Source organism: Jaculus jaculus, chromosome 13 (assembly GCF_020740685.1).
Source record: "Jaculus jaculus isolate mJacJac1 chromosome 13, mJacJac1.mat.Y.cur, whole genome shotgun sequence".
Classification (NCBI taxonomy): Eukaryota; Metazoa; Chordata; class Mammalia; order Rodentia; family Dipodidae; genus Jaculus; species Jaculus jaculus.
The window spans coordinates 10,543,409-10,569,852 of NC_059114.1; the positions used below are offsets into that span (position 1 = coordinate 10,543,409).

The following is a 26,444-nucleotide window of genomic DNA, read 5'->3' on the forward strand; positions in this document are numbered from 1 at the left end:
CTGGGACTCTCATCTTTACCCTGTGTCCCACCCAGTCAGCCCCGTCCATCCCTGCTGACCTCTTACATGGAGAGAACAGGGCTCCCCTGAAACTGTTACAACCTGAAAGTTAAGGCCACATGCACTACCCGCTGACTGGGACACCAGCCACAGCTGAGTCCTGGGTGGGCAGACCTTTTCAGGAGGACGCCAAGAACAGCTTTTGTAGGCGGGATCCTTCCTCAGTGAACACACAGTCACTCCCAGCCTCTTTCTCTAGGAATAGAGGGGGAAGGGCTGCTCTGAACCTTTGGGGTCACCGCTCCATGCCTGCTTAGTCACTGGGCCATGGGGGAGTGGAAGAGATGGCAATCTGGGTAAGTGGCTCTCAACAGATCCCCCCCCCCTTTAGCACCACCCCTCCCAGAGGACAGGGGCAGGAAAGGGGTGCAAAGGAGTTGGAGGGAGCAGGAGCAGAGGCGGCCGGCTCTTCACTGCCCTGAGGGGGGTCTCGTGGCCTCGAGACCCTGTAACTTCTCCTCGCACGCCCTGTCTGGGAGAAGCACTTCCACCGTGTAGCTGATCTTCTTGGGGTGCAGCAGGCTGTAGGTGTTGTCAAAACGTAGGACATCTGCAAGTACAGAGAGGGGCGACAAGCAGAGCAGAGCGTCACATGCATGCCTGCGGGCCCGCTGATCTTGCAACACAGGCTGTCCAGGGCTGTGACGCGTCATGGGGAATCTGTCACTGCTCTGCCCCCAAAACCCGCTGCTCAGAACCACCTCCTGGGAGGAATGCCTACGTAAGGACACCGTGGTGACCACCAGCACGCGCATGCCTTCTGTGCCCTGAGCATTACGTCAGCACTTCACAGCTCCTGAGCCCTTCTCGCTGCCCCTGGAGAGGTGGTCATTGAGCTTGTTCTAGATGCCCATGGGCTAAAGGCTTAGTCCCCAAGGTGGCACTGTGGGGCGGCAGTAACTGCAGCCCGTGGGCTTTAGGGTAGGTTCGTATGCCGTTGGAGGGGGCATGCCCCGTGACCCAGCCAGTGTCTGTCTCTCATCTCTCCGTTCTCCCTCCCCCTCTCTCTCACTTTCTCTGTGTGCACCCTTTCTTTCTTTTTCCCCACCATGGTCTCATTACCATACAGTGCAGACTGGTCTTGAGCTCACCATCCACCCAGCTTCCTGAGTGCTGAGATTACACGTGTGTACTATCACGGCTAGTTTCTTCTTTTCTATTCCTTTTTGCTTCCTGCCTTGTGATATAGGTGGTTGGGTTCCACGTGCTCCTGCCATCACGAACCACCCTTGTCAGAGAGGCTCAAAGTAACGGGGTGTGGGTGGGGGAAGGCCATTCAATCTTCCACTGGGACCTCCAGAATTGTGAACTAAAATAAGACTTTTCTCTAACTTAATGGCTTTGGGTATTTTGTTACAGTAATGGGAAGCTGGCTAAGACACTGGGCCCTGCTGCTACTACTGAAACGGACCAAATTGCCCCTGGCTTGGAACTTAGGGTAAACAACTAGAAAAAAGCTACTTCTATTGGATGCTGGGGTGGAGGCAGTTCAGACAACTGGGTGGGCCCCTCGCTGAGGTCTCTGGCATAAGTTCATAGTTGCTTAGTTACCTGTCTCTAAAAAAATCTCTAATATAGTTTTAAACTTTTATTTATGTGAGAAAAAGAGAGAGGAAAAAGGCAGAGAGAGGTAAAGAAAGGGAGAGGAAGAGAGAGAGACAATGGGCATGCCAGGGTTTCCAGCAACTGCAAACAAATTCCAGACACATGTGCCACTTTTGCATCTGGCTTTGCGTGGGTACTTGGGAATCAAACCTGAGTCCTTTGGCTTTGCAAGCAAGCACTTTAACCACTAAGCCATCTCTCCAGCCTTAATTACCTGTCTCTTAGCCTGCCTGAGCTCTAAGCCTCAACTCTTCTGTGATGTGTCTCTGCCCTTGGCATCCACCCATAGATGCCACACAACAGATCCAAGACCCTGGAGGCAATCTTTCTGGAGTCTCCTTGATCTAACACTTTATTCTATCCTCACATAGGAAAAAAACAAAACAAAACAAAACCCAAAACCCCCGCAGTTCTTACAGACTCCAGCCTTGAGGCAGGTGAGGCTCCCATCCTCGGGCACCATGTGGGCATTGTAGCGCTGGCTGGGTACCACCTCTGCCATCTCCCCAGCTTTCTGCCGCTCCCCCATCCTGGTCTTTAGGAAAATACCAAAGCCGATGTCTCCACCATCCGAGGCAAACTGCCACCTGAGGCAGACGGAGTCCCACTGATGACCACCTGCACAGGCTCTGCAGGCCCCTCCAGCTGTGCCCAGGTGTCCTGTTGCCCCTGCCCCCCCCCCCCCCGTACCTGAGCACACAGCCCGGGAACAGGATCTCCTGTTCCACCTGCTGGGTGGACCCCCGGCCCACCGGCGCCGTGTGCTCATACTGCAGGCTCTCCTGCCTGCCCTGGTGGTAACTCTTGGGTACTTCACCCCCGTAGTTGATCTGTGGGTGGAGCGGGTGAACAAGAGATAGGCCACAGTGGTCTCCCCATCCCCCACATGTCCCATCCTCTAGGACCCTGTACCTTGGTCAAGCACTTGGGGTTGCCATCAGGGTCAGTCATGGTCCCCCCAAACTCCACAGGCAGCTGGTCAGAACTGATGAGCTTGGAAAGCTCCTGCTTCCAGTTGCCTGCATAAGAGCCAGAGGGGCTGCTGAGGAGCTCCCCAAAACCAACAGGGAGGAGCCCTGCTCCCCTGACAATCTACCCTTCAGCACCCACAAGCTTGCTTTCGGTGGCTCCAGGCCATAGCCTGGGACCCAACGCCTCGCCCTGCGTGTAAGGACTGAGCCAGATAGAAGAGGACTTTCAGCAAAGTGTCCCCTGTTTTCTAGAAGCTGAGGGTCAGGTTACTCACCTCCCAGAATCAGTATCTTCTTTTGTGTCTCCACACTCATGAACGACTTGACTAGGTTGAAGGCCACTGGAAAAAGCTTGGGGGCTAAAACACATAAAACTTCCTTGGGAAGCTAGACCAGAGAAGACTCTAGTCTACAGGGCATGGCCAACGGCATGCTCTGGGTAAGAGCTGGACAGATCTGGACTCTGCCGTGCCCTGCAGTGTGACCAGCAGGGACTCAGCCCCTCCGAGTCCTAGTGCTGTCCAGAGGTAAGATGTAAAATGGAGATGACACGATGCCACCGTGCCTGGCTCGCGATAAACAGCTGTGTGCCCTGATCCGGTTGTTAAGATGTTGGGCACAATCTGAGTCTGGGATCAGCATCGATGGTTTCCCAAGGGTACCGCTACTTTCCCATGCTCAAGGTTTTCCCAGATGGCATCCTCTAGGGTTCATGGAACGAGGAGATCTGCCTTAGACGCCCTGTCCCACCCTAAGTACACTGGCTCACCCAGCACTTCCCGCAGGCCAGGCTCTGCTGTTTCTTCTCCCAGACTCGTCTTCCGGGGGCAATGCAATCAATCGTGTCCCCATTTGTCAGATTGAGAAAACTGAGCTTCATTCAGTGACATGAAATTTAGACTTGCTCAAAGTTACAGAGCTAGCTAGACTTGAACCCAGATCCTCTGTCTCCAGGGCACACAGGGTAAACTTTCCTAACACAGCCATCAAGGACAGGGCACCATTCCTGCTCACAGTGCCATTAGCCAGGATGGTCCATGGGCCAGTTCTTCCTGAGGTAAGGAAAGAAACTAATGGCAAATATTTTGAAACTTGGAGCTGATTTAACATGGCTGGCTACAACATACCAGGCAGGAATTTGGGTATTTCAAAAATGCCATTCTGGGGCTGGAGAAATGGCTTAGCTGTTAAGGCGCTTGCCTGTGAAGCCAGAGGACCCAGGTTCAAATCCCCAGGACCCATGTAAGCCAGATACACAAAGTGACACATGTATCTGGAGTTCACTTCCAGTGGCTAGAGACCGTGGCGTGCTTGTTCTCTCTCTCTCATAAGTAAGTAAAATAAAATATTCAAAAAAATATCAGTCTGGGGGCTGGAGAGATGGCTTAGCGGTTAAGCGCTTGCCTGTGAAGCCTAAGGACCCCGGTTCGAGGCTCGGTTCCCCAGGTCCCACGTTAGCCAGATGCACAAGGGGGCGCACGCGTCTGGAGTTCGTTTGCAGAGGCTGGAAGCCCTGGTGCGCCCATTCTCTCTCTCTCCCTCTATCTGTCTTTCTCTCTGTCACTCTCAAATAAATAAATAAAAAATGAACAAAAAAATTAAAAAAAAAATATCAGTCTGTAAAGGAATGGAAGTAAAAATATAAATAAAATTGTGATTCTTAGCCGGGTGTGGTGGTGCACTCTTGTAATCCCAGCATTTGGGAGGCAGAGGTAGGAGGATTACCATGAGTTTGAGGCCACCTTGAAACTATATAGGGAATTTCAGGTCAGCCTGGACTAGAGTGAAACTCTACCTCGAAAAACCAAAATAAATAGAATAGAGTAGAAAGAGTAGAATAGAATAGAATAGAATAGAATAGAATAGAATAGAATAGAATAGAATAGAATAGAATAGAATAGAATAGAATAGAAAAGAAAAGAAAAGAAAAGAAAAGAAAGTAAAACTGTGATTCTTCATCAAGGATTTTTTTTTTTTTTGAGGTAGGGTCTCCCTTTAGCCCAGGCTGACCTGGAATTCACTGTGGAGTCTCATGATGGCCTCACTCACAGCGATCCTTCTGTCTCTGCTTCCTGAGTGCTGGGATTAAAGGCATGCGCCGCCACGCCCGGCCAAGGATGACTTGTGAGCAGGCCTGAGTTCAAAGGCCTTTCTACTGTTGTTCCCTCACCATCTCCCATCTCTCCCTTTCCCTGGTGGTCATCTTGGTCGTGGACTCACCGCGGACAACAACTAAATTCTTCACCGTCTCTGGATAATTTGCTTCCAAGATGGCAAAAAACTGTGAAGTCAAGACACCTCTGGTTATGTTCCTGCATCCCTGGCTCCCAGATGCCCAGCCCAGCCTTCCCCATAGCATGCACATCCTCCTCTGGGTCCTTCTTGCTCCTCACCCTCCTTGTGGGGTGGCTCTGAGGCTGGCCTGTGGGGACCAAGGAGGGCAATGCTTTTTTTTCTTCCCCCCATGACTAGAAGCTGGTGGGGGCTGTGGCTAGGGCCTATTGGCCCAAGAGCCATTGCTGCTGCAGCCTCAAGCCAGGCACCCGCCTTACCTGCTGGTAGACCTCCACAGCTGGCTTCCACAGGTGCCTCAGGCCCAGCCCCTCCATGTCAAATACCATGAGCATCGTCTCAATCTTCCTGCCCAGCTGCATGGGACGGAGCAGGGGCATCACTCAGATGGACTGCTGTTCCTACCAGGAGATCCCAGCCACCTCTTCCCACCTTCCTGACACCCGCAACCACCCCCCCCCCCCAGTAGTGGTGCTTGGCAATCTAGAACATGTCCCAGACATAGGGTATTTCGCCCAGGGTGTGAGGGCCTTGATGAATCCGGGCTCCAGCAGAGTCTGTGGATGCGTGAGGTGTCATCACAGTTTGCTTAACACTATCGCCTCACTGAGTTAAGGATGCACTGGGCGCCTCCATACACATTATAAGTCACCCCTTAGTATTCACGAGGATTGGTGCTAAGACCCCGGGCAGATAACGAAATCTATAGATGCTCCAATCTCTTCTATACAAGGCTACGACATTTGCATATTGCCTGCATTTATCCTCCATGCATTTTCATTAATTTATTTATTTGAAAATTTTTATTTTATTTGAGTTAATTAATTTATTTATTTTTGGTTTTTCAAGGTAGGGTCTCACTCTAGACCAGGCTGACCTGGAGTTCATTACGTAGTCTCAGGGTGGCCTTGAACTCACAGTGATCCTGCTACCTCTGCCTCTCGAGTGCTGGGATTAAAGGTGTGTGCCACCAAACCCAGCTATTTATTTATTTGAGGGAGAGCAAAAAAGAGGTGGAGAGAGAAAGAGGGAGACTGGGTGCACCAGGACCTCTAGCCACTGCAAACAAACTCCAGACACATGCACCACCCTGTGCATATGGCTTTATGTGGGTACTGGGGAATTGAACCCTGGGTCCTTTAGGCTTCACAGGCAAGTGCCTTAACTGCTGAGCCATCTCTCCATCCCCCTTCCTCTGTAATTTAAATCACCTTTTCATTGTTATGAGAATGTAATAAAAATGATGCTCAAAGAGCTCTATGCCTGGCATGTGGTTAGCCAATAAATACCAGATGCCATTATTTCCATAATCATCACCCTAATTTAATTAGCTCCAGTTGGTAACATCCATCCAGGAGATGGAAGTCACAGGGTGGACCCTATGAAGTTAGCAATCCTGTCTGAGCGATGCGAATGCGCTCAAACCAAGCACTCAATGCGGAGCACACAACTCACTCATGGTAGTCACGAGTTTCTGCATGGGCCTATTCCGGGTCCAGCGCTATTGGTGACAAAGACCCTGATCTTGTTTTGTGACGTTAGCCATTAGCCAAGTCATGATCCAGTGATGGAAGAATTCGACCAGGGAGCATTTTCCTGGGCTCTACTCAGACTCAAAACCAAAATGGGGCTGGAGAGATGGCTTAGTGGTTTAGGCGCTTGCCTGCAAAGCCTAAGGATCCTTGTTCAACTCCCCAGATCCTATGTAAGCCAGAGACACAAGGTGATGCTTGCACAAGGTCGTGCGTGCGCAACAAGGGGGCTCGTGCATCTGGCGTTCAGTTGTAGTAGCTGGAGGGTTCTCTCTCTCTCTCTCTCTCTCTGTCTCTCTGTCTCTCTGTCTCATACAGGTGTGTGCCACCACGTCCAGCAAAAAAATTAAAAAAAAATGTTTGTCCTTGGTGTTAGATTCAAGAATGTGTAGGAGTCTAGAAGCTAGCTTGCAGGCAAGAGAAGTGATCTGCTCAGATGGGCACGGAGACCTTGCACGAGAAGCCTCATTCTTTAAGCCTCCCCTTTTTTGTTTGTTTTTGGTTTTTCAAGGTAGGGTTCCATTCTCGTCCTGGCTGATCTGGCAGGGTAGCCTCGAACTCATGGCGATCCTCGTACCTCTGCCTCCTGAGTGCTGGGATTAAAGACGTGTGCTACCATGCCTGGCATAAGCCTCCACATTTTAAAAATAGTTATTTGTTTATTTGAGGGGGAGAGAATGAGATAGATAGATAGATAGATAGATAGATAGATAGATAGATAGATAGATAGACAGACAGACAGAAAGAGAGAGACATTAGGCACCCCAGGATCTCTAGCCACTGCAAATGAACTCCGGACACATGTGACATCTGGCTTTGCTGGGTATTAAGGAATCAAACCTGGGTCCTTAGGCTTTACAGGCAAGTGTCTTAAATGCTGACTCATCTCTCCAGCACCTCCATATTTTTTCTGAGTAACTCCTTAGTAGCTTCTGGAGTCCCACAGGGGGCGCACAAACTAATAGCTCACACAATGGTGTTCATAGTTATATGAATTACAATGGCGATGTTATCTTTTCCATGAACCAAGCTGACTGTCTGCTGTTCCCAGAGGTCCTGGGAACAGGGCTAAGAGGTTCCACCGCATCCAAGCAGGTCAGTGTCGCATGCAGAGGGCAAGGGCTCTGGGGGGCCTTGACTCATGTCAGCACAGTGCCATGCACGCCTTGATGATTGTGGAGAGACAATAGCAGGAGAAGCTCTGAGTGCTGCGAGCTGGGGAGAAGCGGGAAGACAAGGTAATACACCTTCCTGGGACCCCGTGACACCCTTGGACAGCCCAGGGCCACCACGCACGTACGCCTCCTTCCCGCACCGTGTCCCTTACCTTCTCACTCTGCAGCTCACACTCCCGCAGAAGTATCTCCAAGTTCTGGATGCGCTTCCGGATCAGCTCCTGCTTGGAAGCTGACAGGAGGAGACCCTTGGGGTCCAGGCTCCCGATGATGTCAAACCACACAGGGCATCCCTCGTAGTCATAACCACACAGACCACCTGAGTCATACAGCTGGACCACCTGGGCACAGGGGCAAAGTCCGGACCACGACACGTCAGGTGGCTGGATTTGGAGGGGAGCATCAGCTGGCCGGAAGGATGCTCATCTGGGCTCACCTCCGAAGGCTGCCACGAGAGGATGTGGTCCAGGTCCTGCTGTTTCCGGAACTCCAAATGCTGCAGAGATATGACAGGAACTTCATTCAGACTCTGCCTGCCCGAAGGCCTCTGCAAACACCCCGAGATCTTGGGCCAGGTCCCTCGGCCCACAGCCACAAGACCCTGCCCAAGCATTTCCAGGCTCCACAGAATTGAGGATGGGGACAAGAAAGGGTCTAAGGGGGTTGGGACCCCGGCCTAGTGCAAAAAGTAATCCAAGGAGGAAGAAAGAAGAGACTTGAGAAGGGACACCCTGGGGTGCAGTGGAAGGTAGCACATAGGCAGGGGTTACTACCTTCCGGAGCATGTTCTCAGATTTCTTCAGGTCAAAGTTCCGAGCTATAAGAAGATGGTAAGATAAGGTTATATCTGGAACGAGGATTGTTATGACGTAGAAGGTATCCTGATCTTTTTTGGATACCCCAAGAATACAATGAGGGTCTGGAAATTTAAAAAAACCTTTTATTTATTCATTTGAGAGAGAAAATGAGAGAGAATGGATGCGCCAGGGCCTCCAGCCACTGCAAATGACCTCCAGACGCATGTGCCAACTTGTGCATCTGCTTGCATGGGCCCCAGGGAATTGAACCTGGGTTCTTTGGCTTTACAAACAATGGCCTTAACCACTAAGCCATCTCTCCAGCCCAGAATTTTTTGTTTCTTTTTTATCAGAGAGAGAGAGAGAGAAAGAGAACTGGTGTGCCAGGTCCTCCAGCCACTGCAATCAAACTCCAGGCATGTGTACCATCTTGTGAGTGTGTGCAAACTTGCATGCTTTTATCACCTTATGCATCTGGCTTACATGGGATCTGGAAAGTTGAACATGAGTCCTTGGGCTTCTCAGGCAAACACCTTAACCACTAAGCCATCTCTCCAGCCCAGAATTTTTTAATGCAAGGATCTCGGACTGGTATGTAGCTCAGTTGGTAGATTGCTTGCCTAGCATCACAAAACCCTGGGTTTGATGCGTAGAACCCTATATACTGGGAATGGTGGCATCTTTGGCCACATAGTGAGTTCAAGATTGGCTTGGAGCACTTGAGACCACATCTCAAAACACAAATGAAAGAGCTGGGCGTGGTGGCACACACCTTTAATCCCAGCACTCAGTAGTCAGAGGCAGGAGGATTGCCGTGAGTTCAAGGCCACCCTGAGACTACTTTAGTGAGTTCCAGGTCAGCCTGGACTAGAGTGAGACCCTACCTCAAAAAACCAAAATAAATAAATAAATAATAAACAAGGATATTTACTCCTGTGGAAGGCTCTACAGGGCCCTTGGGCCCTTGGTTTGGTTTCTAATTCTAGGCCTCTTGAAGAAATTGGTATACTTTAATTTAAAATGTGATGTTTGCCAGGCATGGTGGCACACACCTTTAATCCAGCACTTGGGAGGCAGAGGTAGGAGGACTTCATAGTGAATTTCAGGTCAGCCTGGGCTATAGTGAGACACTACCTCAAAAAAAAAAGTGATGCTCTACTATATTTTATCATATATACTTTTAAAACTTTCTTTATTTATTTGAGAAAGAGGAAGGGGGGGAGGAGGATAGAATGGGCAGTCCAGGGCTTCCATCCACTGCAAACAAACTCCAGACACATGCGCCACCTTGTGCATCTGGCTATGTGGGACCTGGGGAATTGAACCTAGGTCCTTTGGCTTTGCAGGCAAACACCTTACATGCTAAGTCATCTCTCCAGCCCATATATACATTTTTGAGACAGGGTCTTGCTATCTTTAACCAGGCTGACCTTTATCCCGTGGTCAGGTGGTCCTCCTGCCTCAGTTTCCCAAGTAGCTGGCACTGTAAGCCAGCCCCTAGTACTTGGTCCTCCTCTAGATTAGAAACACCAGGACAGTTACTCTCAAAGGCCACAGGCTCACTGTTGAAGTTCGCCATGGATGGAGCTGCAGCGAAATGCAAGGTCAGAGATTTTCAAAGGGAAGGGGCCTCACTGACTCCCCAGGCTTTCTCTGCCCTGATCCATGAAATAACCACGGAAGCCACTAACTCAGCCTTCGTTATCTCCTGTGCTTGGGAATTCTTGACCCATACAAGCAGCCTGTTCCATTCCTCAGTGGCTTTGAGCCCAATCTCCCTCATAAGTGGCTCCAGCCTCTGTCAGAAGTCAAACAAATATAGGTAGCTGCTTGTCAACGGGGCACCTTTGCGAATATCCAAAGATAAGACATCAAGTTCGCCTGCCTGGTCTTTTCTGCTGACTATGTACTTACTAAAACCGCCTGCATCGGGGCTGGTCAACAGAATGTTCTCTGATGCAGGATAAGCCCGGCCAGGTGTTCAGTGTGGTGGTCAGTGGTTGTGCTGTGTTATTGGGCAGCAGGAACCTAGCTAGTGTGACTGAGAACTTGAAGGGTTTTTTTAAAATTAATTTATTTATATATTTATTTGAGAGCGACAGACACAGACAGAAAGACAGACAGAGGGAGAGAGAGAGAATGGGCGCGCCAGGGCTTCCAGCCTCTGCAAAAGAACTCCAGACGCGTGCGCCCCCTTGTGCATCTGGCTAACATGGGACCTGGGGAATTGAGCCTCGAACCAGGGTCCTTAGGCTTCACAGGCAAGCGCTTAACTGCTAAGCCATCTCTCCAGCACTGAAGTTTTAATTTAATTTAATTTTAGTACTTACATACATCTTAAGGCTACCATACTGAACAGAGAAGTTCTAAATATATCTCGAATTTAAAGACTTTTTTTTTTTTCTGGGTAGGTCTTTTGTGTTCTAAATTGAAATTCTAGGGGCTGGGGAAATGGCTCAGTGGGGAAAGTGCTTGTCACACAACATAAAGATGTCAGTTTGGATCCCCACATTATATGTTGTTTTCGAGGTAGGGTCTCGCTCTAGCTCAGGCTGACCTGGAATTCACTATATAGTCTCAGGCTTGCCTAGAACTCACAGAAATCCTCCTATAGCTGCATCTCCAGTGCTGGGATTAAAGACATGTATCATCATGCCTGGCTATAATTTGTTATTTCTACAGAGAGGAACACTATTGATTTTTTTTTTTTTATTTTTGGGGTTGTTTTTTTTTTTTTTTTTTTTTTTGAGCTAGGGTCTCACTTTAGCCCAGGCTGATCTGGAATTCACTATGTAGTCTGAGGGTGGTGGCGATCTTTCTACCTCTGCCTCCTGAGTGCTGGGACTAAAGGCGTGTGCCACCATGCCCAGCTACTATTGATTTTTTTGTTTGTTTGTTTTGTTTTTTTCAAGGTAGGGTTTCACTCTGGCCCAGGCTGACCTGGAATTCACTATGCAGTCTCAGGGTGGCCTTGAACCCACGGCGATCCTCCTACCTCTGCCACCTGAGTGCTGGGATTAAAGGTGTACACCACCATACCTGGCTCTTAATTTTGATTTTTATATTTGGTATTAGTGATAAAATTCCTCTTTGATCTTAGGTTTTTCTGCTAATCTTGTTGGGTTTTGAGTAAGGTAAGCAATTTAACTACAAAACAATTCCTGGTCTTTATGCTATTATTCTTTCCTTAGAGCATTGATTGGCAAAGGTCTCTAGTTCTATGTTTATTTATTTATTTTATTTTATTTGTTGATTTTTATTTATTTATTTGAGAGCAAAAGAGAGAGAGAGAGAAAGAGGCAGAGAGAGAGAGAGAGAGAATGGGTGCGCCAGGGCTTCCAGCCACTGCAAACAAATGCCAGATGCACAAGGGGGCGCATGCATCTGGCATTCATTTGCAGATGCGTGTGCCCCTTGTGCATCTGGCTAATGTGGGTCCTGTGGAATCGAGCCTTGAACCAGGGTCCTTAGACTTCACAGGCAAATGCTTAACCACTAAGCCATCTCTCCAGTCCTAAGCTAATTGCAAAAAGGAAAATGTTTGCATGGGTTAAGCCTGGGGACCTGGAAAACTGGGAGCCTTGGGAGCTTCTTTTTTTTTTTTGAGGTAGGGTCTCACTCCAGCCCACGCTGACCTGGAATTCACTGTGTACTCTCATGATAGCCTTGAACTCACAGTGATCCTCCTTCCTCTGCCTCCCAAGATTAAAGGCATGATGACACATAGCTATGTGGAGCTTCTCGAAGATGGGGAAATTCACAGCTTCTCCAAAGATTTCCTGATGAAATAAACCTAAACAAACAACTCATGATCTGGTCTGATAAAAACTCATTATCGGTTTTATGCTCTGATGCCCCATAGTTTTGGCTGCCTGAATCTAAATAAAAGCTGTGAGTTGGGGCTGGAGAGATGGCTTAGCAGTTAAGCGCTTGCCTGTGAAGCCTAAGGACCCTGGTTCAAGGCTTGATTCCCCAGGACCCACGTTAGCCAGATGCACAGGGGGCTCATGGGCCTGGAGTTCGTTTGCAGTGGCTGGAGACCCTGGCGCGCCCATTCTCTCTCTGTCTCTATCTGCCTCTTTCTCTCTCTGTCACTTTCAAATAAATAAATAAAAATAATTTTTTAAAAAGAGCTGTGAGCTATCTGGGCATGGTGGCACACGCCTTAAATCCCAGCACTCGGGAGGCAGAAGTAGGAGGATCGCCGAGAGTTCGAGGCCACCCTGAGACTACATAGTGAATTCCAGGTCAGCCTCAGCTAGAGTGAAACTCTATCTTGAAAAACCAAAACAAACAAACAAAAAGGCTGTCAGTACAGGCAGTTCGGGAGCACTAGAGTACCTTCCCCTGACTAAATCGTATTTTGCCTGGTGTGTGTTCATTTCATGTTTATCCAAACATTGCTGGATGGTGCACAACACTGAATATCTAAAACCATTGTAAAAAGTCCAAGCTACGAACTGGGCCGATGATGGTTCAGTGTGTGAAGCGCTTCGAGGCCATGCGTTTGGATGCCCAGGCCTCATGAAAACGCCGCATGGTGGCTCATGTTTGGATTCCCAGTGCTGGCGAGGCAAAGACAGAAAAATCCCTGGGCTCACTTGCTAGCTAAACTAGCTCAGCCAGTGAATTCTAAATTCTTTGACAGGCCCTATCTCAAAATATAGGGTGGGAGGATTACCATGAGTTTGAGGCCAGCCTGGGACTGCAGAGTCAGTTCCAAATCAGCCTGGACTACAGGAGACCCTATCTCAAAAAAAAAAAAACAAACAAAAAACCAGGGCTGGAGAGATGGTTTAGCGATTAAGGCGCTTGCCTGCGAAGCCTAAGGACCCATGTTTGCCTCTCCAGATCCCACCTCTTAGCCAGATGCAAAAGGTGAGGCAAGTGCAAGGGCGGCACATGCCCACTAGGTGGCGTAGCGTCTGGAGTTCAAATTCAGTGGCTGAGAGGCCCTGGCATGCCAATTCTCTTTCTCAAAAATAAAATAAAATAATAATAAAATAAAATAAAATAAATATATATATGGTGGTGCTAGGCATGGCAGCACACATCTTTAATCCCAAAACTTGGGAGGCACAGGTGGGAGGATCATGTGAGTTTGAGGTCAGCCTGAGGCTACATAGCGAATTCCAGGTCAGCTCGGCCTAGAGTGAGACCCTACCTCGAAAAAAAAAAGATGGAGATTAATAAAGGAAAAGACCCAAAGTCCCCAATGTCAGCCTCTGCCCTCCACATGCTTGTACACACACCCAAACACACGTGTGTACCCATAAAAATACACAGACACATATGTGCACATACCTTACCTAATACACATGCAAGAAATAGTTTACAGAAATAATAATTTTTAAAAATGATTGTTTTCAAAGTACGGTCTTACTCTAGCCCAGGCTGACCTGGAACTCACTTTGTAGTCCCAGGCTGGCACTGACCTCACAGCTGTCCTCCTACCTAATTTCCCAAGGTTTGGGGTTAAAGGTGAATGCCACCATGCCTGGCTTAAAATAATAAAAAAATTAAAATATTTGTATTTATTTATTTGCAAGGAGAGAGTGAGAGAGATGAAGTTTTTAAAACTAGTTAGGGGCTGGAGAGATAGATGGCTCAGCAGTTAAGGCACTTGCCTACAAAGCCTAACAACCTGGGTTCGAGTCCCCAGTACCCATGTAAAGCCAGATGCACAGGCTAGTACATGTGTCTGGAGTTCATTTGCAGTAGCTGGAGCCTCTGATATGTCATTCTCTCTCTTTCAAATAAATAAACAAAAATTTTAAGCCAGGCATGGTGGCACCTGCCTTTAATCCCTGCACTCAGGGGTCAGAGGTAGGAGGATCGCCATGAGTTTGAGGCCACCCTGAGACTACATAGCAAATTCCAAGTCAGCCCGAGCTAGAGTGAGACCTTACCTTGACAAAAACAAAAGAAAAAAAAAATCTTTTAAGAAAATATTTATTAAAGAAAATCACTACCAGTAGAATTTGCAGAGACAGAATACTGAATTCCATGACTCAGAAGGGATGGGGGGGGGGCCGGTTCGGATTTTTGTTCGTTTCCCTGTTAAGAAAAGTAAGCCAGGCATGGTGGCGCACGCCTTTAATCCCAGCACTTGTGAGGCAGAGGTAGAGGATCGCAGTGAGTTCAAGGCCACCCTGAGACTACACAGTGAATTCCAGGTCAGTCTGGGCTAGAGTGAAACCCTACCTCGGAAAACCAAAAACAAAAAAAAAAAAAAGAGAGAGAGAGAGAAGTTACTTGGCTGTGTGGGGTCCATACTTGAAAAGGAAAACAGGCATTTCACTATCTTGTTTGATAGTGAAGTTTACAACACCAGCTGTCTTCTCTTGAGATTGTCCACTTGGGGTGAGGGTCATTAGGAATTAGGCTCCAGATGTTTGTAGGAGACATCACAGGTCAGGCTGGGGAGATTGCTCAATGGTTAAAGGCACTGGGTGGTTCTAAAGTAGGCCAGAGTGAATTCCAGGTCGGCCTGGGCTGGAGTGAGACCTTACTTTGAAAAACCAATATATGGCTGGAGAGATGGCTTAACGGTTAAGCGCTTGCCTGTGAAGCTTAAGAACCCCAGTTCGAGGCTCAATTCCCCAGGACCCAGGTTAGCCAGATGTACAAGGGGTGTATGCGTCTAGAGTTCATTTGCAGTGTCTGGAAGCCCTGGTGCACCCTCTCTCTCTCTCTCTCTCTCTTTCCTTCTTTCTCTCTCTGTCACTTTCAAATAAATAAAAATAAAAAAAATTTTGTAAAAAGGAAAAACCAATATATATACACAAATATTCATTTGGGGCTAGGGTGATGGTTCAGAGTTAAAGGCATGATTGCTTGCTTAAAATTCCTAATGACCTGGGTTTGATTCCCCAGGACCCATGTAAAGCCAGATGCACAAAGTGGCACATGCATCTGGGGTTCGTTTGCAGTGACAGGATGTTCTGGCATGGCCATTCTCCCCTCCCTCCCTCTCTGCTTGCAAATAAATTTGTTTATTTTTTTCATACAGTTTGTTAACTTTTTCAAGTTTCAGAATATATATATATATATTTGGTTTTTCCAGGTAGGTTTTACTCTAGCCCAGGCTGACTTGGAATTCACTCTGTAGTCTCAGGGTGGCCTTAAATTCATGGCAATTGCCTTCCTCTGCCTCCCAAGTGCTGGGATTAAAGGTGTGTGCCACCATGCCCAGCTGAATTATTTTATTTTATTTTATTTATTTGAGAGATAGAGAAAGAGGCAGCTAGAGAGAAAGACAGAATGATCATGCCAGGGCCTCTAGCCACTGCAAACAAACTCCAGATGCATGCGCCCCCTTGTGCATTTGGCTTACGTGGGTCCTGGGGAATTGAACATGGTCCTTAGGCTTCACAGGCAAATGCCTTAACCACTAAGCCATTACCACAGCCCCTGAATTTTTTGTTGTTCTTGTTTATTTTTGTTTTTTTGAGGTAGGGTCTCACTCTAGCTCAGGCTAACCTGGAATTCACTCTGTAGTCTCAGGGTGACCTTGAACTCATGGTGATCCTCCTACCTCTACCTCCTGAATACTGGGATTAAAGGCATGTGCCACCATGCCTGGCTTTCCTGATAATTTTTTTTTTAAAGCATGAACATCACTGAAGTCGCCAGGGTCTGCCTCTAGAAACTCTAACCTCAGTTCAACTGTATGCTCACCTAACGGCTCATTTCCACTGTACAAAGAAACAAGGCTCAGCAGAGACTCTGGGCTGCACATTTAATGCACAAGGAGCTCAGACAGAGCAGCCTTTGACTCCACCTGCGCCCAGCTAACGGCTAACGTTCTTGCAGGGCAACACCCCGAAGTGTCCTGTTCCCTTTCCCCCAAACAATCCCCCTCCCTGGCCCCACTCTGTGGTCTCACCTCGGAGCCAGCGCAGGAGGAAGCAGTCATCAGCCTTGGGCAGGGTGGGCAGCACATCCTGGAGGCTGTCTCGGAACTAAGGGAGGGGGCGGGATACAGTGGGTGGTCAGAGTGTCACTGGGGTGTCAAAGTATGAGCTCTGGGAACCAAAACAAGCTGGGCTTGCCCACCTGCCTTCAATAGGCCAATTAAAGAAAGAATAGTGAAGGGCTGGAGAGATGGCTTAGCGGTTAAGCGCTCGCCTGTGAAGCCTAAGGACCCTGGTTCGAGGCTCGATTTCCCCAGGACCCACGATGCACAAGAGGGTGCACGTGTCTTGAGTTCGTTTGCAGTGGCTGGAGGCCCTGGCACGCACATTCTTTCCTTTTCTCTCTCTCTCTCTCCCTATCTGCGTCCTTCTTTCCCTCTCTCTGTCATTCTCCAATAAATAAATAAAAATGAACAAAAAAAAAGAAAGAATAGTGAAAAGCAGAGAAAGAAGATTCAATGTGGCCATGTTAGAAAGAGGAACAGTGCTGGAGAGATGGCATAGCAGTTAAGGCATTTACCTGCAAAACCAAAGGATCCCAGTTCGAGTCCCCAGGACCCATGTCAGCCAGATGCACAAGGGGGTGCATGCATCTGAAGTTCATCTGCAGTGGCTGGAGGCCCTGGCACACCCATTCTCTATCTCAAATAAATAAAGACTAGATAAATGGCTTAGCGATTAGGACACTTGCCTGCAAAGCCAAAGGACCCAGGTTTGATTCCCCAGGATGCACAAGGTGACACATGTGTATGGAATTTGTTTGCAATGGCTAGTGGCCCTGGCAAGCCCGTTCCCCAACCCCCCCGCCCCTCTTTCTCAAATAAGTAAAAATAAAATAAAAATAATAGAAAGAGGAAGAGGCCCAGTAACTCCCCAAGTCGTGAGGTGTAGGTTTAACTAGAGAACTAGGTATGCATAACTAAGCAGATGGGCCAAGGGGTATGGATCTGCCCGTTACTCAACCTCTCTGAGAGTTAGTTTCCTCATTTGTGAAATGAAGATAGCGACAAACTTGTGCCAATCAAAGGCTGTAAGATGTTTAAAACAAAAACATAAACCAACCCAGCATTGTGGCACACACCTTTAATCCCAGCTCTTGGGAGGCTGAAATAGGAGAATCGCTGTGAGTCAGAAGCTAGCCTGAGTCTAATTCCAGGTCAGCCTGGGCCCGGGGGAGACCCTACCTTGAAAAAACAAACAAATGTAAACCAAGCTTGGCATGGTGGCACATGCCTTTAATTCCATTACTTGGAAAGCTGAGATAGGAAAATCACTGTATGAGTTTGAGGCCAGCCTGAGCTACAGTGTGACTCTGCCTCCAAAAAACAAAGCAAGCCAGGCATGGTGGTGCACACCTTTAATCTCAGAACTTGGGAGGCAGAGGTAGGAGGATCACCATGAGTTCGAGGCCACCCTGAGAATATAGAGTGAATTCCAGGTCAGTTTGGACTAGAGTGAAACCCTACCTCAAAAAAAAAAAAAAAAAAAGGAAAACACAAATATAAACCAGACATGGTAGTACATACCTCTGAACCCACTTTTGGAAAGTGTGGTGGTTTGATTCAGGTGTCCCTCACAAACTAATGTATTCTGAGTGCTAGGTCCCCAGCTGGTGGCAATGTGGGAATTGGAGCCTCCTGGAGACAGTGTATTGTTGGGGGTGGGCTTATGGATGTTATAGCCAGCTTCCCCTTGCCAGTGTTTGGCACATTCTCCTGTTGCTGTTGCCCATCTGATACGGGCCAGAAGGTGATGTCCACCTTCTGCTCATGCCATTGTTTTCCCCTGCCATCGTGTAGCTTCCCTTTGAGTCTGTCCCCCACAAGCTGCTCTTGAGCGGGTGTTTTCTGCCAGCAACACAAAGCTCACTGCAACAGGAAACTAAGGCTGGAAGACTGTGCCAGCCTGGACTACACATGAAGCTTCTCTCTCAAAAACTGGAAAAAAGGGGCTGGAGAGAGGGCTTAGTGGTTAAGGCATTTGTCTGCAAAGCCAAAGGACTTTGGGTTCAATTCCTCAGGACCCACATAAGCCAGATGCACAAGGGGGCGCACGTGGCTGGAGTTCATTTGCAGTGGCTGGAGGCCCTGGTGCACTCATTCTCTCTCCCCACCTCTCTCTGCCTCTTTCTCTTTCTCTCAAATACATGCATATATATATATATATGTTTTGTTTTGTTTTGTTTTGTTTTTTGGTTTTTTCTAGGTAGGATCTCACTCTGGCCCAGGCTGACCTGGAATTCACTATGTAGTCTCAGGGTGGCCTCGAACTCATGGCAATCCTCCTACCTCTGCCTCCCGAGTGCTGGAATTAAAGGCGTGCGTCACCACGCCCAGCTCAAATAATTTTTGTTAAGGTGGAATAACAAAAAAGAGGGTGGGGAAGGTTGTTCAGTGAGTAAAAGGGCTTACCGTGCATATATGACGACCTGAGCCCAGACCCCCGAATTCACATAAAGCTGAATACAGTCATTAACGCATGTGTAGAGTCCCAGCTGCCTGCGCTGAGACGGGAGTCTCCGCGCTCCCTCCCACTCCCAACTGGAAGAAACCGAGGTCTTCCTTCCCTCCAAAGGACCTATGCCGCTGCGTGTCCAGACATCCCGTCCCCGTCCCCCCCCCCTCACCCAGCACTGCCGCCACACCCACAAGTCTCCCCTCCACTGGTCAGTCGGCCACACCCCAAGGGTATGGACACAAAAGCCCGGCTACCATTTCCTTCAGTCTCTTTCTGTCCCGCTCTCTCTCTCTCTCTCCTCTTTTTATTGTTTTCTGAGGTAAGGTCTCACGCCAGCTCAGGCTGACCTGGAATTCACTGTGGAGTCTCAGGGTGGCCTTGAACTCTCCGAGATCCTCCTGCCTCTGCCTCCCGAGCCCTGGGATTAAAGGCGAGCGCCACCACGCTGGGCTCTGTCCCTCTTTTGCTTACCAGGTGAATATCACTTCCTGTCTGTCCCCCTCAGCTTCCTACTGCTCGTTCTTATGTGCACCTTATTCTCTCCCTCATTCTCTTTCTCTCCCTCCCTCCTCTGTTTCTCCCTCAGCTTGCTTTGGTGCCTTCAACCCTCCTGTAGCCTGCAGCTGTGGGCACTGTACGCCTGCGGCTGGCCACAGGACCTCTCTTCCAGCCTTCCTCACCTTTCCCCCTTCCCTCAAGCTATGCTACTATGAGCCTCACTCCCCCTATCCATTTCTCAGAGATGATAATAAAATATTCATATATATACTTGAGAGAGAGAGAGAATGGATGCTATAGGGCCTCCAGCCACTGCAAATGAACTCCAGACACATGTTCCTCCTTGTGATTCTGGCTTACGTGTGTACTAGGGAATCGAACCGGGGTCCTTTGGCTTTGAGGCTAGCATCTTAACCACTAAGCCATCTTCTTCAGCCCAAAATTAATTAATCCACATAATGGTCTCTAAGCCTCTATTGAACCCCCTACTCCTAACAGAGACCAGAAGATTCTTGGTAGCTCATGGACCAGCTATCCTGGAATATGCAGCAGTGAATAAGAAAGCCTGCCTTGGACTGGAGAGATGGATCAGTGGTTAAGGCACTTGTCTCCAGAGCCCAATGACTTGAGTTCAGTTCCCCAGTACCCAGGTACAGCCAGATGCACAAGGTGGTACATGCATCTGGAGTCTGTTTGCAGTGGCTGGAGGCCCTGGCATGTCCATTCTCTCTGTCTCTCTTCTATCTCTCTCTGCTTGCAAATATATTTTTAAAAAAGAGAGAGAGAGAGATAAAGAGGGCTGGAGGGATGGCTTAGCAGTTAAGGTGCTTGCCTGCAAAGCCTAAGGACTTCGGTTTTATTCTCCAGATCCCACATAAGCCAGATGCACATGATGGCGCATGCATCTGGAATTCATTTGCAGTGGCCAGAGGCCCTGGTGTGCTCATTCTCTCTCTCTCTCTCTCTCTCTCTCTCTCTCTCTCTCTCTCCTTCTCTCTCTAATAAGTAAATAAAAGTAAAAATAATCCCCGTGAGAAAGAGATGGTAAGACCCTATTGCTGAAGACTTCACATGCCTGAGAAATCAAGTTGGTGCTGAGCAGAAAACCTCTCCCTGTAGCCCAGGCAACTGAAAGCTGGAAAAAGCTGCACTGTATGCAGTCTTATGGGAGACAGACGTCATCAGCAGTGAAAACAGTGGACACTGGAAATCTCAAGCAGCACAATAACTGGGTGAGGTGGTGCACACCTTTAATCCCAGGAGGCAGAGTTAGGAGGGTCACCATGAGTTCGAGGCCACCCTGAGACTACAGAGCAAATTCCAGGTCAGCCTGAGCTAGAGTGAGACTCTATCTCAAAAAATAAAAAAAATATATATATAAAAGCAGCACACTATATGAACTACATGACTCTCAACACGCAAAGGAAATTCTCGCATCTGTAGCCTCCCGGGCTGAAGGAAGTGTTGGGGGGGTGGAAGGGGATGGTGCCTCCAGTGACGCAATGACGCTGCATGTCTCGGCCCTTCCAGGTGACCGGGTTCCCTCATTTAAACTTTACAGGAGCACATCCTTGTTCTGCAAATGAGGAAACTGAACTTGAAGTGGTGGAGGATCTTTCTAGGGGATAGAGCAAAGGAAGTGGCAAGGCCACTGCCCTTGGAACACACGTTAAGTAAAAGAGAAAAGGGCTTGAGAGATGGCTTAGTGGTTAAGACACTTGCCTGTGAAGCCTAGGGACTCATGTTCAACTCGCCAGGTCCCATGTAAGCCAGACTCACAGAGACACAAGTACACAAGTCGCACACATGCTCAAGGGGTGCACACATCTGGAGTTTGATTACAATGGCTGGAGGACCTGGTGTGCCAATCCCCACCTCCTCGCTCTCTCACATAAAAAAACAAACAGTGAAACAGAAGGGCACCATACAGGTGCTGGGAAAGTCTGAAGTACCTTGGGAACAACTTGTCTTAGGATGCCATATGAGGACTGCAGTATCTGACAATGTGATCCCATGCGGTCGACACTTGGCTCAGGAAAAATCTAGAAGGAAATGATCCCAGACATAATTTTCTTGAGTTCTTTTGTTTGTTTGTTTCTCTCTTTAAAAAAATTATTAAAGAAACATACTAGAGGCAGAGCAGATAGAGAGAAGGACAGAGATTTATTTTTATTTACTTATTTGAGATACAAAGATGGGGGAAGAGAGAGAGAGAATGGGTGCGCCAGGGCCTCCAGCCACTGCCAATGAACTCCAGACACATGCACCACTATGTGCATCTGGCTTACATGGGACCTGGAGAATCAAACCTGGGTCCTTAGGCTTCACAGGCATGCGCCTTAACCATTAAGCCATCTCTTCAGCCTTTTTTTTTTTTTTTTTTTTTTTGAGTTAGGGTCTCATTTTAGCTCAGGCTGGCCAGGAATTCACTATGTAGTCTCAGAGGGGCCTTGAATACACAGTGATCCTCCTGCCTCTGTCTCCCGAGTGCTGGGATCAAAGGCATGTGCCAGCATGCCCAACCTCAGTTTTCTTGAGTTTTGAGACCATGAATAACCTCTCCCTCTTCTTCCTTTTCTATTTCCCCCTATTTTTATTTATGATATATAGAGAGCAAGTAGGTGCACCAGGGCCTCTAGCCAGTGCAAATGAACTCCAGATGCTGCATCTGACTTACATGGGTTTTCAGGAATCCAACCTAGGTTCTTAGGCTTCACAGGCAAGTGCTTTAACCACTAAGCCATCTCTCCAGCCCTCCCCCTAATTTTCAAAATATTTGTTTATTTGACAGAGAAAGAGAAATTGGGCAGGCCAGGGCCTTTAGCTACTACAAACAAATTCCAGATGAATGCTCCACTTAGTACATCTGGTGTTACTTGGGTACTGGGGAATTGAACCCAGGCTGTTAGGCTTTGCAAGCAAGTGCTTTAACTACTGAGCCATCTCTCCAGCTGCTCTCTATCACCTAGTTTTTTTTTTTTTTCCCCACCTAGTTTTTTAAAATAGTAAGCATCTGGTGCTGGGAAGATTGTTCAGTGGTTAAAGCATGAGGACCAGGTGTGCATGGTGGCTCCTGTAATCCCAGAGCTCAGGGGGAGGAGACAGAAGACCCGCCCCCCACACACAAACACACCCCCAAGACAAGCTGGCCAGCTAGATTAGCTGAATCAGCGATCTTTGGGTTTAAGTGAGAAAAGAAGAGGAGGGCCAATCAATGTCAACCTCTGGCCTCGGCATGCATACACACATACACGCACATGTATACCCACATGTACGCCCATCTGTATACACACACACCACATACATAGACATACACTATGGAGTCTCAGGGTGGTCTGGAACTCATGGTGATCCACCTACCTCTGCCTCCCGAGTGCTGGGACTAAAGGCGTGTGCCACCACGCTTGGCTGCAAAATACTTTTAAATAAGGGAAAAGGTAGGAATAAGCTTTTCCACATCACTGAGCACTCTGGCCAACAGGCACAGTTTATGCTCAGAGATCAAGTGTCCCTTTCCTCTGTAGCTCTGTGCCTGGCTCTTCCTAAGGCCACCAGCAGTAAGATGCTCACCAGGGGGCCTCTTGTCCTTCCTTCAGCTGGGGATTTTTCTGCTATAGGACCCCTCTTTCACCTGAGGAGTCTTGGGTGAATTTTCAACTTTCCTTTCCTTCAGGTAGGGTCCTCTTCCCTCCCTGCAGGGCCCTTCCCTAGTGGAGACACTTCGAAGTTAGCCATTCCCCACTTAAAAAAAAAAAAAAAATTCTTTATTTATTTGAGAGAGAGAGAGAATGGGGGCACCAGGGCCTCCAGCCACTGAAAACTAACTCCAGACACATGCGCCTCCTGTGCATCTGGCTTACTTGGGTCCTGGAGAATCGAACTCGGATCCTTAGGCTTCGTAGGTAAATCCCTTAACCACTAAGCCATTTCCCCAGCCCCACTCCCCGCTTTTTATTGTTGTTGTTGCTCTTTTTAAAAAATTTTTTTTGTTTTTATTTTCATTTATTTACTTGAGAGCAACAGACAGAGAGAGAAAGAGGCAGATGGAGAGAGAGGGAGAATGGGCGCACCAGGACCTCCAGCCACTGCAAATCAACTCCAGACGCATGCGCCCCCTTGTGCATCTGGCTAACCTAGGTGTTGTTGCTCTTTGACACAGTTTCACTAGTCAATTCAGGCTAGCCTTGAACTTGTGATCTTCCTACCTCTGGTTCCCAAGTACCATGAATACAGGTCAGTGTCTCCATGTTGGGTTTCACCCACAAATCTTAAGCTTGCCTTTCACATTGACTGAGCAGGACCCCTAAGACTTGGAAAGTTCCCCTAGCCCTGCCCCTCCCCTCCCCAGGTAAAGCCTGTAGGATAATCCCAAAAATATCCCCAAGCCTTCTATTTCATAATAATAATAATAATTAATAACAACAACAACAACAAGACAATAGTAATATATAATAAAGTAGAAACATAGGAGGAAGGCTTGAGACCCGGGGGACAGACACCAAACAAAACAAACAAATGTCGCAAGAATGTCCGAATCTACCCCAGGCTCCCAGCCGCTGGATGGCAGTGCCCCCCCACCCCCGCAAGCGGGGCGCAAGGGCCAGGACTGGATGGCGGGGAGCCCGTGGACGATGGAAGGCTGAAATTGTCCCATTAGAAAGAGAGGGTCCCTGGTCCAGGCTGCTGCGCCCAGCGACTTTGGGACCGGGGCAGCGGGATGCCTGGGTCCCCAGGGTGCCGGCCCGGCCACACCTCCGCCCCGCCCCGCCCATCGTGCCCCTCACCCTGGTCAGCGTCTCCTGCTGCTGCGGGCTCAGGTCCCCCACTCGGCCGCTCATGGTGCCAGGCTGGAGCAGCGGGCTTTGTCCTGACCACCACCCGGCCTCGCTGTCGCCGCCGTCAGCGAGTTTTGCCCTGCTGGATCAGACGATGGTCCCGCCCAGAGGGACAGCAACTGCCCCGGCCTCTGCCCCGCCCTGCCCTGCCCAGTGCTTCCTTCCCCTCCCACCTTTAAAAACACATTTTATTTATATTTATTTATTCGAGAGAGAGAGAGACAGAGAGAAAGAGAGTGGGTGCACCTCCAGCCACTGCAAATGAACTTCAGACCCATGGACCACCTTGTGCAGCTGGCTAGCTTATGTGGATCTGGGGAATCGAACCTGGGTCTTCAAGCTTCACAGGCAAGCGCCTTAACCGCTAGGCTATCTCTCCAGCCCCTCTCCCCTTTTATTTTACCCAGGACACCAGGCCTAACCTACCTGGGACGGAGAGGTGACTTGCCCCTAAGAGGCGGACAGGAGCGCACGCCCGTGTCAGGGGCAGCAAGTGCCTCCCACCTCCGGGCCTTTTCTCCACTCCAGCTTCCAGGTGGCAGGTAAATGGGACGGGACAGGGGTGCCAGACACGTGCACGTGGCTCACATGCCCTTCAGAGCAAACTGGCCGGTTAGGATGTCACCATCCCCGCGGTCCTTTTGCCCGAGGAGCTCCCCACCCCCCTTCCCTGACCCCGAACACAGGCTGGGCTCTGTCAGTGTTCACGGGCCGGGAGGAGAGCCCGCGTGTGCCAAATGGCTCCAGCCCTGGAGATGTTGGACAGGATTAGATAAGGACTGGCCTCGTGAGTTAGCAGAATGCCTGGCATGTTCCACTCATTAAGTGTAGGCTGCTGGGTTGCATAATTGTTACTGAGGCTGTCACCAGGGCCAGGAGCTGCAGCGGGGGAGGTCCCAGGATGGCCCAGGTGGTGCGCTCCTGGGTACGACGCCTATCTGGGTGGGGGCGGGGGAGAGTGCCAGGTGGCTGTCACCACTGGGTAAGGAAGCACAGGTTGGCTTGGCTTGAACTGTCAGGGAAGGAAAGGGAGTAGTAAAGCAGGCCACAGAGACCTTTGACCTCTCTGGGTCCCATGGGGTTAAACCAAGTTTCTAGGTGCGAGATGGCCACTCCTGCCTGGGCTCTGGTGAGTGCTGGAAAAGTGATCCATCCCCAGTGAGAATTGACTGCCCTGAGAGTAAACTGCAAAGCAAATTTCAACAACTTAATGCTAAAATAGTATAATAGTTCATCCATTAACTTATTTTTGTTGACTCCCCCACCCCCCATTGATTCTGTTACCATGATAGTTTTAGGTATATTGGAATACATACAATTAAAATACACTTATTTTCACCCATTTTTCAATAATTAAAAAAAATTAAATACATCCCTTCTCTCTCTCGTTCTCTTTCTCCTCTCACTCTCCTTGCAAATAACTAAATAAAAATATAAATTTTTGAAAGTGGGGGTTGGAGCTAGAGAGATGGCTCAGTGGTTAAAGGCACTTGTTTGCAAAGCCTGACGACCCAGATCTGATTCCCCATTACCTACATAAGGCCAGCGGCTCAAAGTGGCACAAGTATCTGGAGTTTGTTTGCAGTGACTTGAGGCCCTGGCACACCATTCCTTCTCTCTCTTCCTGAAAATAAATAAAATAAAAGTTTTTAAAATATTTTTATTTATGAGGACTGATAGAGAAAGTGATTATAAGCTTGCCAGGGTCTTCTGCCACTGCAAACGAACTCCAAATGCTTATGCCACTTTGTGTCTTTGTCTTTATGTGAGTAATGGGGAATCAAACCTGGGCCTGCAGGGTTTGCAAGCAAGTGCCTTTAACCTCTGAGCCATCTGTCCAGCAGTTTAACTTTTTCTTTTTCCTTTACTCTCCCCCTCCCTCTCTGTCTCTCTCTCTCTCTCTCTCTCTCTCTCTCTCTCTCTTTTCTGAGGTAGGGTGTCACTAGCTCAGGCTGACCTGGAATTCACTGTGTAGTCTCAGGGTGGCCTGATTCTCCTATCTCTGCCTCCCGAGTGCTGGGATTAAAAGTGTGTGCCACCATGCCTGGCTCTTGTTGTGTTTTGAAGTAGAGTCTCTCTGCTTGCAAATAAATAACTATGTGTCAATAAAAAGAATAGAAGAGCCATATATATATATGGAGAGAGAGGTCAATAAAAAGAATAGAAGAGCCATATATATATATGGAGAGAGAGGTCAATAAAAAGAATAGAAGAGCCATATATATATATGAAGAGAGAGAGAGAAAGAGAGAGAGAACGAGAACATACCTTTAATCCCAACACTGCGGAGGCAGATATAGGAGAAT

General features: G+C 48.5%; 1 protein-coding gene across 2 annotated transcripts; it reads right to left on the reverse strand.

The window, feature by feature from the left end:
• Positions 1 to 432: 432 nt before the first annotated feature.
• On the reverse strand, positions 433 to 24,141 carry LOC101594289 (SEC14-like protein 4). Of its 2 annotated transcripts, XM_045132717.1 has the most exons (12): positions 24,088 to 24,141; positions 16,321 to 16,396; positions 8,409 to 8,452; positions 8,072 to 8,131; positions 7,788 to 7,976; positions 5,189 to 5,284; positions 4,857 to 4,917; positions 2,912 to 2,995; positions 2,578 to 2,684; positions 2,356 to 2,495; positions 2,083 to 2,252; positions 433 to 610 (listed from the first exon to the last, which is right to left on the reverse strand). In XM_045132717.1, exons 1-12 carry the CDS (start codon positions 24,139 to 24,141, stop codon positions 471 to 473), a joined length of 1,221 nt encoding a protein of 406 aa, XP_044988652.1. In that variant the 3' UTR covers positions 433 to 470. The 2 variants fall into 2 exon arrangements, with proteins under 2 accessions (XP_044988652.1, XP_044988653.1); XM_045132718.1 differs by lacking the exons at positions 7,788 to 7,976; positions 8,072 to 8,131.
• Between the last annotated feature and the right edge of the window lie 2,303 nt (positions 24,142 to 26,444).